This window comes from Oryzias latipes, chromosome 16 (assembly GCF_002234675.1).
Source record: "Oryzias latipes chromosome 16, ASM223467v1".
NCBI lineage: Eukaryota > Metazoa > Chordata > Actinopteri > Beloniformes > Adrianichthyidae > Oryzias > Oryzias latipes.
Genome location: NC_019874.2, coordinates 15,332,926 through 15,343,913, shown reverse-complemented (window position 1 = coordinate 15,343,913; position 10,988 = coordinate 15,332,926). Strand labels below are relative to the sequence as shown.

The 10,988-nt window shown below is 44.5% G+C and overlaps 1 protein-coding gene across 5 annotated transcripts in view; it reads left to right on the top strand.

The window, feature by feature from the left end:
* Window positions 1-402: 402 nt before the first annotated feature.
* Window positions 403-10,988, top strand: part of kirrel2 (kirre like nephrin family adhesion molecule 2) — a 32,036-nt gene continuing 21,450 nt past the window's right edge. For 4 of the 5 annotated variants that reach the window (XM_004077804.4, XM_011485113.3, XM_011485114.3 and 1 more), the window contains exon 1: window positions 404-1,037. In XM_004077804.4, the coding sequence (XP_004077852.1) occupies window positions 998-1,037 (40 nt within the window). In that variant the 5' untranslated portion in view covers window positions 404-997. Of the gene's footprint in view, window positions 1,038-10,988 lie in introns of all 5 variants that reach the window. The other variant, XM_011485112.3, reaches the window with a different exon arrangement.

Genomic DNA, 10,988 nt, shown 5'->3' with positions numbered 1-10,988 from the left:
CAAACAGCATTTTTTGTCTTCTCCTGATTTACAATGATTTGAATAAAGAAATACTCAGAAATACAGTTTTGATCTCAGTTCTCTTCTGTATGTCCTCCATCATCAGAAAAACGCTGCAAGAACATGTCAAGAACACCAAAACACGATTTTCGTTGGAGTGGGTGTTTAAACTAAATCGTATTGTGCTACAGGGAAACATGATATTCTAATGAAAACAAATCTGTAAACATTTATTTTAAACCAGTTTTTTTCTTCTTTTGGAGAGATGTAGGAAATGTTGGGACAATAATTCAACCGCATAAACTCTTTTGAATTCCCTCGCCGTGACGCCCGCTCAGCCAATTGCAGGAACCCTGGGGGTGGGGCCCCCACCTCAGCGAGCATCTGAGGCAGAGGAGCTCCTCCGACTCCGCTCCTGCCAGATATGGTGAACCCCACCACCAGAAGGCTGTCAGCGCGCATTTCTATTTGGTAAGAGAGAAAGAGCAGTAAAGATCCGGCGGGGCAGAGCGCGTAGGAGACAGGAGGCAGTGAGCGCGCGCCACAGTGGGAGCAGAGCGAGACTCCAGTGGAGGGACGAGAGCCAACTTGAGCGGGCACATCGCTGCGCAAAGCCGCAGAGGGGGAACTGCTTCCACGCGCAGGGCGCACAGAGAGATTGAAAAGTGGAGTGTGGATGAAGCTGAACTGGCGCGTGGGAGTCACTGATGGACTGACAGAGAGCAGAAGGAGGAGAAGGGGAACTGTGCCGGGGGCGCAGGGAATTGACTCTCATGCTGATGGAAAGTTCTTAACTATGGATCCGTATTGTTGAGCGCGAGTTTGTAAAGTGTTCGGATCAGTCACAGGCTACCCTCTTAACTGGATGCTATTATAAAAGAATCATAGCGCGTTTGTCTGTCCGGTGGTTCTGATCCTGGTGTCGCGGTGGACCAGCGCTGCCACACAGACGGAGCAAGACGCTTTCCGCTGAAAGTCGCCGTGCAGGGCTGCTATAATGTCTTCACTATACCTCATCTTCTGCCTTATGGCCACAGGTAAGACTATATATTTTTCCTCTATCATGAAGCCACTCGGTCTTTATTGTAAGACAGGGTGGACTGCGCTCCGCTGGCGCTGCGTCAAGCCGCTCAGCCAGGCACTGCTTCAGCGGGGCAGCAGATCTGCTGCATTGCTACATTTCAGGGATGCTCATTGATGGAAGATGGTTTTTCCCCCCAAAAGAGAAAAAAAGAATTTGCTTCTTGTGACTGACTGTTCGGTCAGAAAAACCATGAATCTGTGACGCGTGTTTTGGGTTTGCTCCTATTGTTTTTGTTTTAAATTCTTGATGTCTGAGAGAGGTTAACTCTGGAATATTGTTGATGAAGGTTTCAGGGCGCAAGGAAGAAAAAGTTAAAGTGAAGACACAAAAAGAATCAGAAAAGAGGGGCGGTCTTGGTGCGCCGCGCTGCAGCTTCCCTGTGCGTCAATTTACATCAAAAACAACAAGAATTGTCACTAAAGCGGGTTATGACAAAACAAGTGCGAGCGCTGGTGAATGAAGCATATTTCATCTTTCAGTCCTGAGGCTTTTCACCATGTCTATCTTTTTAGGCTAAACTGTAAGTTGTTTTAAGACGTCTCCACGCCTGGATCTGAAGTTTTATTTTCCTCTTTAGATAGACGCATCGGCGCGTTGGTGAAGGAGTGGGGTGGTGGTGTGGTGGAGAGAGTGCTGGCTGGTAGCGTGTGAGCGGGTTGAAGTAGCTGAGACTGACAAACTGCTAAGAGAGATTTTGTTTTTCTGCAGGCAGCGACACAAGCACCTGTCTCTGCTGCTTTGTCTGCCTCCACCTCCTGCTCCTATTTATCAGCCCCCTATGACAAAATGCAGTCACCATGCGTTAAACTACCCAGAAAAACCTCCAGGGGGTGTGCCCAGAGGAATAGTGACGCAGAAATTGTTATTGGAGTGAAGTACCTAAACATTGTGTAGCTTTTTTTTAATTTTTTGGATAGAATATGACACATTCACAGAAAAGTGAAGTGCATGATCTCCTGTAGTAAAATAGTGATTTTCTAAATCATTTTTAGAGAAGTCTCTTTTATTGTTTTTAGCTTGTTACCCTTAAAGGTTTGCAAGGAACAAAGCGCAATGGTTAATAGTATCCATTCATTTTCACGTCTCATTTTGAAGTGACAGAAGTTTCCTCTCTCCTATTTTGACCAGCAAATGGGAAAGTGTGCCTTCAGCCATTTGGTTTGCATAAGTCTTCACCTCCCTTGTTGTTAGTGGTTTTGTCATTATTCAAAGGTGGGGGGGGATGTAGAGTACACCAACAGACCTCCACTGGCTGACAGACTAGCAACAGCTGGATGAGGTGAAGCCACGGCCATGCTTGACCTAAGCCCCAATACACATATGAAGACACACACATGTGCACTCTCTTCCTCTCTGCACTCACAAACCCACACAAATAATGAAAATGGTTACAGTGGCCCTAATTAGAACCTAAGAGACCCCAGACCTCATTTGCAGCATCTCACTTACAGTCACAGATGCTCAAAAGTGCCTGCACATTTTCTTTTTTTCATTGAAGTGTCCAAGATTTGACCACAACTCATGACTTCACTTTGAAATTTATGTATGGCATATTGCATGCATTTGTAGTCTTGCACAGCACCGATAATTTACTTTCTGGTAATGCTCCCAAAGGAATTGGATTCACCACCACATCAGTATTCTGAGTAATCTTCAGCTCTTCTTTGGAACCTTTCGCTTTGGGTCGCTTGCGTCTCATTGGGCCAAGTTCAAAGGCTGTGAGCTGAGATTACAAGTTTCTCTCTTTCCCTCTTAAGTCATGTCACCATTCATGTTTCACTATAGTGTAACGCTGAGGAAATGTTCCCCCTTGCTACTTCTTAGAGCATTTTCACCTGCTTGTAGTGTATGCAACTGTGAAACACGAGGACATGAGAGCAAATCTGCTTAATCGGCCAGAGGCTAAAAGGCAGACTTTCACCAAAGGTTATGAAAACCCATTCACTGTCATAGCTCACGCAAGCACTCACATACACACGTTCAAAAGACGCTCGCTGAGGAAGCGATGAACACCAAGCCAAGTGCTCTCCACCCCTGTCGTCTTCCTTTTCCCCATTACCAGAGATTCATCTGTTCAAAGAGAAACACAACTTTGCTTGTGGATGCAGAGACAACAGGGCCCCTGAGGTTTAGACTAAGAAGCTGCACATATTTTATGAACCCCTCTCTTTAAAAAGGAATGCGTTGGGAGGGGCAGAGAAGTTTAAGATGAGGTATGGGGCAAAAATAAAGTGTTGGCAAGGATAAGATCTGGATGTGTCTCCGGTGGGGGGGGTGGGGTGGGGGGGGGTAATGCAGACAAGTTCTGTGTAGACGCAGAAGAAAAGTGCTGAATTGTTGCTATACTCTTGTCCCACAAACATGATCACACATAGTTACTTGCCATCTTCATTTATTCTCTTTCATATTGTTTTTCATGTATGCTTAAGATGAAGTTTTCATCAAGATAAGTCAAAAGATGAGGGGTCTAAATCCAAAGTGGAGTGTTTAAACCGAAATTTTTGCCTTATGTGCAAGACTGTTTAAAGATAGTTTTTAGACTGTTTGCCTCTGTCAGTTCTGTGTTGTTTTCTTTTCAGGTTGTTGCTGTAAAGCCTTCTCAGAGCACATCTTTGAGTTTCACTGGTCTCCAGCACAATAAGGGCTCAGTAATTGTACAATTTTACTGACTCAGTTTCCTGCTGAATCTGCTTATGTCTCTCTTAATGAAGGCGTTGCTGCTTAGTTCTTCCTGAGGTTGAACATCACATCCACATGATGCATCTCCGTGACAATAGTTGTACTGATTTAATCGCAGATGCTTGTCGGGAAGAAGGAAGAGGAAGTGGGAAAAGATACCACACCCATTCCACACAGTGTTTTTTTTTTTGTCTTCTATTTACCTCTTACTTACATTCCTTGCTGATGTCCAAACAGTTAAGATCAGGGGACATGTCAGCAGATTTACTATTAAAATTTAAATCAGATTTAAATAAACGTCAGCAAGGTGACGACTGACTGGAGGACTCCTTGTAGAAAGAATATTCATCTTGAGAAGTTGCTCATCCATGCAGGAAACATACAAACTGACGCTGTAAATGACAGAGATCTTTAATGACGTGTTCTTCTGTGACATCCTGAAGACAGGTCCTTTACACCTTGTCTCTTTGCTGCTCTTCATATCCTTGTCCTTGCTTTTCTTTGACTTTTATGGAAGAGGAAACTAAAAAAAAAAAAGAAACAATGTGAGTTCATAATGTTGCTCGTCTCTAATCAGCTTTGCCATGTGAATAAAGACAGATAAAGAACTTGGCAGTGCGTCTCAAGGCGCCGTTATCAGCTGTTAGCCACTCATCTGGTTGTGAACTCAACACAGGAAGTCTACATATCCAGGTAGCAAACTACTGATGACACTTGGCTTCTTCAGCTTTATTTTTAACCCCGCTCGCTCATCTTCTACTTGTTTGTATTTCCTTCTTTTGTCTGTCTCCGTACATCCTTTCCTTGTCTTCCTCTGGGGCAGTCTGAGGATTTGTTGAGGAAATGAAAGAGAATAGGACAACGGAGAGCAGTGTCAGCTTCCTGCCTTTGCCTGGAGTCTTCGTCCCCAGCTACGTACGGCCCCTTAGGCTGTATTATCAGCATAAAGACTGGTGGGGACAGCAGAAATTTGTTTACTTTTTCATTCTTCTCTACAAACACGGTAATGGAAATTATGAAGAGAGGGAAGAAGTGGGATTAGTTCAGTGCATGTCATTAAAACATCCCCCCAAGGGAAACAGTCACATTCATATAGTAGCAGCTATTTTAAGAAAAGACTTGTTTTGCATTTATCTCCCCTTAAAAATGCACGTGTCACCTCTTTCAACTGAGATGCATCGCTGCTTCAAAGGTTCTTACGCCCAGAAAGCAGCCCTGAACAGAAACAAAAGTTGCAGACAAAACCAGACCACACATTCATTTTTATTTTCCAATCAATTCCTGCCCAGCAAGACAAGAATTTTATATCTCCTACAGAGACACAGAAACCAACAGCAAATTGAACTTTATCCCCTGCGTTGCAGCAATATCTGTTCCTGTGTTATCTTCACCAGCTGTGTTCCTTAACCTACTAGTCTTAGAGACAGCTATGGATTCTGAAAACTGAGAAAGATCTCAAGAAGAAAAAAGCAATGTTAGGAATACCATCAGGCAATATTTGTTTAACGCCAGCTGCTGATTTATTTCTCCTCACGTTTGCTCTCCTTTTAGGAAATTTGATTGTCTGTGGCACTTACTCAACAGGAGAGTTAAAACATTGGTGTGAAAAGACTCACTGCACATCACCTTAGAAGGGGACTCAAAAGGACGGGAGATCACTGAGGCTGAACCCTTTTAACATTCTCACAGAGGTGAAAAGCACGCAGTGGAGTTGCGGATGATAAGCTAAGATGAGTGTCTGGCATCTTGGGGGCTATGTGCTTTTTCTGGAGCGATTAGTCAAAGTCCAGCTGTCTAATTAATGATGTTCCAGGTCCCAGGACTTGTCATCTCCCTAACCAGCTACATGGATGAAAAACTCCTTGAGGAAACAAGAAATTACCTGCCTGCTGCTCACTTTATTAGGGGTTGAAATAGTGCAGCCTGTCATGGAACTAAATATTCTAACTACTTTTTCCTTGAAGACCAGCTCCACCTCCCTTCAATATTCCCCCTTTCATCTGTCCTTCCTGTTGGCTCAAACTGCCTGGAACGCCAGGGCTAATATTGTGTTAGACACTCAAGCTTTAACCAAAATAGTCATTTGGCTTTTGCTCAGAACGATCTGTGTTGCAGGAGGCTCTGAGAGGGTTTACAGTCTCCGTCTGGAGAGTTTTTGAGCAATTCTTACTGTTGGGGGTCTGTGAGAGATAATTTGACGTCAACTCAGGGCTGTCGATCAAAGCTCATTGATCAAACTCTTACTTGCAGGTCGCTCGATGACAAAAGATTTGAATGCTCTTGAACTGCACAGAGATGAAAGTGACATTAGCAGGAGTCAGGTCAATGTGGGGAAGAGGTTGAACCGGTTGGTGGGTAAGGTGTGTCTCTCCCCTGCTGTCAATTTGGACGAAGAAAGCTGATGCTAAAAAACAACAATGGGCTCAGCATGAGAAAGGGGAAGGAGGAGAAAGAATGAAAGGGAAGGCGGAGGGGTCAAAGGGATTTTCTGCCAGGATCCTAGCATCTCAGGTAATGGATATGCTTCTATTGGTGTAAAGTAAATCTGGTATTTTTCTTCCAGCTTGACATGCTTAAGACAACAACAAAGGAGAAACTGACTGCAAGTCTGAGGGGGATTAACGGAAAGTTGATATTTCAACACCCAAGGCTAAACATTAGATCCTCAACGTACACAAGCAGAATGATTGCTTGTGTTGGTTTGTGTGTAGCAGATGTTTAAGGATGAGGTGGTGATTTTCTGTGTGTGTGTGTGTCACATTCCTGTGAAGATGCTGCAGGGAGAGCAAGAACACATGGCTAAGTGCTTCCCAAGCCGGCTGAGGTAAACCTAACACCCTGCTGGAGGAAGCAGCCCAACCATTGTTCCAGCACATTGCACCCATCTGACTGAGGCATCCTGGCGTGGTGAAGATCCCAAGGGGCTGGAAGGAGAATGAAGCAGAGGAGGAGAGGGACTGATTGTTCCCTGTTCAGACTATCCACAGATGGGGCTATGGCACAGGACGCATGCTGTTTGCTTTAGAAAGTCTCAGGCGTTTTCTTTGCAGCGATGGTGTATAGAATGCTCCAGGGGATGGTGGAGGAGAGATTACCACTGGAGAAAGCAGCAGGGAAAAGGGAAGAGGCAGAGCACAGAGAGAAGTAAAAAGAAAGAGACAGAGAAAAGAGGTTGTTTAATATGTTGTCAGTGTGAATACGGTTTCATTGCCAAGAAGGGAAGACAGATGATACAGTTGCACAATGATAGTGTAGTTGGATGAGAAAGTGCTCAAGTCCTCCCCTGTTACCAAACAGAGACGTATAGAGCTTGAGATAATGGAGAAGAAAGGAAGAAGAAAGAGTAAGGGAGGAAGAAAAAAAGGAAAGGGATGAGAATCAGGCAAGCCAGGCTGCATCCATCATGTGGTTTGGTGCAGAAGCCATTTGTACCTATTGTTCTCTATAATTTGTTTTCTAGGAGCCTGCAGTAGGAGGGGTCTAAGAGGGGGGACACAAAACTACAGCAGCCATTTATTTTTGTGCTAATTACATAAGTGAGACAGTGTAATTAGATGTACAGCTAAATAGACAATAGGCTGAGAGAGATGTGCAGAGGAAGATAGACAGGGAGGTGTAGATAATTCAAATAGATGAGAGACACGGCCCGCTATTTTACATTCAAGAGTGCAAGGGATAGCGTTAAAAGGAGTAAAGGGGTTGGAAAAGGATAAAGGGAAAGGAAAAGGGTGAGTAAAGGAGACTGGGCGATGGAAAGGATAAAAGATGAGAGGGAGGTAGAAAAGCCGTCTTCACAGACTGCACTTTGAGGTGCGGCCCAGTCCTATGCTGGAATAGTCCCCTCATTTAATACACCTGCTCAGCGGGAGAGGAAAGAGCCACATAAGAAGATGTTGTTCAGAAAAAGAGAAAAGGGCAAAAGAGAAGAGAGGGAAGAGGAGACAGATCTCATATTTGCTCCTTTAGATCAAAGGCAGTGAGTGGCTACAGAGAGCTGTTTGTTGTGGAAGGGTCCCTGTCTTCGTGGGGGTCATGGGTTCACCGGGTCTCTTATTTTGTTCAAGCAGGATTATTCCCAAAACACATGCCAAACTCATGAAAAGCTTTACATCACAGCTACACAGCCCTTTCCAGACAGAATGTTGGAGCTAGTGGAGTTCCTGGAAAGCAGATGAGAGATTCAGCTACTGTGTCAAACCTTTTCTTTCTGTGTTAGTCCACTTGTGCATCTACTCAGGTTCCTGTGGAGGCGGTTCTTGGGTGTTAGGCATGTCACCAGCCTTTTAGAACGCCGGTACAATGAAAGATTAATGGGCTCTTAATGAAGTCGCTCAATCACAGGACAGTTAAAACATCTGACCAAAGACTGAGGGGCTTGTCAGGCCTGATTGGGCGCCTATTGAAGCCGGTCGAAAAGCTCTCGAGTCGCCTCACATTAGATTAACCATTCAGTGCATTGCACGCCTCAGTTTAACAGCTCCTCTGTCTCTAAGCAGTCCTCCGACACACTATGGTGGTTCTAGTCAACTTCATGACTGTTCTGGAGAGTTTTTTAACAGCCAATTTAAAGTCGGTCCCTTGTTTAACCTCACAGGGACACACAGTGGCTGCTCTCACAAGTGAGTGTGAGTCTGAACTCAAGTTTTGTATGAGCTGTCTCAGAGCATGTGATGCTTTGCTAAAAAGAGTTGATATAACAGAACTGATATAGACTGTTTTTTTGAGTGAAAGAGAGGGTGCATGAGAGACATCAATGGTCCAATTCAGCCTATTACGGCCACGACCACCGCTATAATGGTGTGGAAATGGACAGCGGTCATGTGGATCCCATTTACACCTCCAGGCTTAAATCACAACTGAAGCTCTGATTCATTTCCTTCCAGCTTTGATTAAAAAAGTAGTCTTGAGGATTTCAAAAACTCACATGATGAAGGGTGAAATGTGTCTGTTTTGTGTAACAGAAGAAACTTTTATTCTGCCAGTTTTGCCAAAGGACAAACATAACAGTGCTGCAATTTTCTCAACAAATAATGGGTCGTCTGGTTCTCTCTCCTTAGCCGTTGCCTCTTTGATCCCAGGTAATGTGTTAACAAGCAGTGGCTATGTGGAATACCAGTATGTGCATTCACACTGAGGTGTAAGAGTGTGTGTTTGGGATGCATGTGTGTTTTCACACCAATTAATGAATTGCTTTATATGCTGGCTCAAGTGACAATGGCCTGTCTCCAGTGGGGCATTGCATTTTCTCCCTCTTGTGTCAGCCTCAGCCCACCATAGCCTTGGCCTCCTCTCTCCCACCAACACATTAATGAGCACACTCTAATTAGTGCTTGTTGCTCTCTGCAGATCACATCACTTTTGTGAGTTGGCCTAATCAGGGGACCTACTCTAAAGACAGAGGACCCAGTGAGAAGGCTCACCCCCATAACAAGACCCGCTCGGACTCACTCACATTAATTTTCTGGTTAATTCATATAAAAGTGCAAAAGACGAAGAGAGGAGGAAGCAGTAATATTCTCAGACATGTGACTTCTTCCCGTTTTTCTCCCTCACCGCCCCTGGTGGCGCTCCTCTCGAGGGCAATGCAAAAAATAAAAAATAAAACGTGGGGGATATTTGCTCTCTTTTTCTGTCTGTTAAACAATCTCTTTATTTTTCATCCCTGCAACAGCTTTACCTTTTGGGACCAAGCTTCGTTCCACCTTGTAGAAAGAAATGAGAACCAAATAAAGGAGACCACCCAGCAAAGTTGGATGTTTTTCAGAAGTCCTGTTTGCTGTTTTCATCAAAATAAAGAGCGAAGTGATTCACTGGAAGAATACAAAATGCAGAGAGGAGACAGAGGGATGGAGTGGAACAGGAAGGGAGAAGATGTGAGCTGTGTTACTTGAGGTCTGGGGCTCTAACTTGTGTCCCACAGCACTTAACATGCCCCGAGCCATCTCTCCTGGCAGTTAATTAGAATCCAATAAGGTTGCCGCCTGTTGGTCATTGTTCCTGCAGTGTGTTTACCCTTTCCAGAGGCTCCATTCGCTGCTTAATCTGCCGAGAAGCTGAATGTCAATAGGTCAAGCCAAGACTCCAGAGTCCTGAGAGGGAGGCCGAGAAGAAGGAGGGGAGGGGGGGGGGGGGGTCATTTTTCTCCTTTCCCCAATACTGTTTTCTGCCACTCAACTCTCCACCCCCACCACCCAAGCATCTCCTCTTCCCGTCTTTTCTTCTCACTTCTAATCCGTCCTCTTGATTGTTCTAAGCTGCTTTCAGCCAGCCCCTGGGAGGGTGGAGGGGGGTTTAGTCTGTTTTAATTAAGATTTTTAAAGAAGACTCCTTCAAGAAGGGAGATTTAAGAGCAGGATGGACTAAGCAAAGGAAACGGGTAAAAGGTAGGACAGATTTCAGATAGGCCTCAGCAAACATGGCTTTACGGTAAGGAGTGAAAGTTAAAAACCCAATTACTAAATCCATGGTGCAGCGTGCACAACACACACAAGTCACAAAAACACAGCTAGACGCTGAGGCATTCAAGGAGCTAAGCCGGGTAGGATTTTTTTACCCTCATTTGGAATCATGGCAGAATCTATAAAGATTGATCTCAACTTCCTGTGATTCATACCATATCCTGTGAGAGTGATATGGGATCAGTGGTAGCCAGCAGGCAAGCTGAGGGAGTTATCTCCACACTCTGTCTAATGATCGATCATCTCACCAGATGGGTTTAAGAGCCTGTAACGCTTCACTTGTTTATCAGAGCTTCAAACCTGAGGCTTCTCTGCAGATGTGACCTGCTAAGAAAGGGTTGTTTTGCACACATACAGATATGACACATAAAAAGAAGGAAGAATCTCTGGAGAAACATTCTAAAGGCTGGAACTTAGATTTTATCTACTGAGTTGTTTGGTTAAAAATGCACTTTCCCCCCACCAAATCTTATCCGAGTTCTTTCTTTGAACACCAAATAGTCTTATTGCAGCCACAACAGAAAGCATTTTCCACAGAAGCCTGTCCGCCAAAGGCACATGCTTTTACCTCCTAGTGTTGCCGTACATCCACTTGGCAAACACCGATTACTGGTGTTCATTTGTGTGTGCCACTAGAAGAAGTGTGTGCTGCCTCGTTGGTAAAACAGTCACACAGCAAACATCTGCCTCCACTGCAAAGTGAACATTTTTCACTTGGAGTAAATCCCCCCGAAGAAACTCACACCCTAAGACAAAACACACAATGA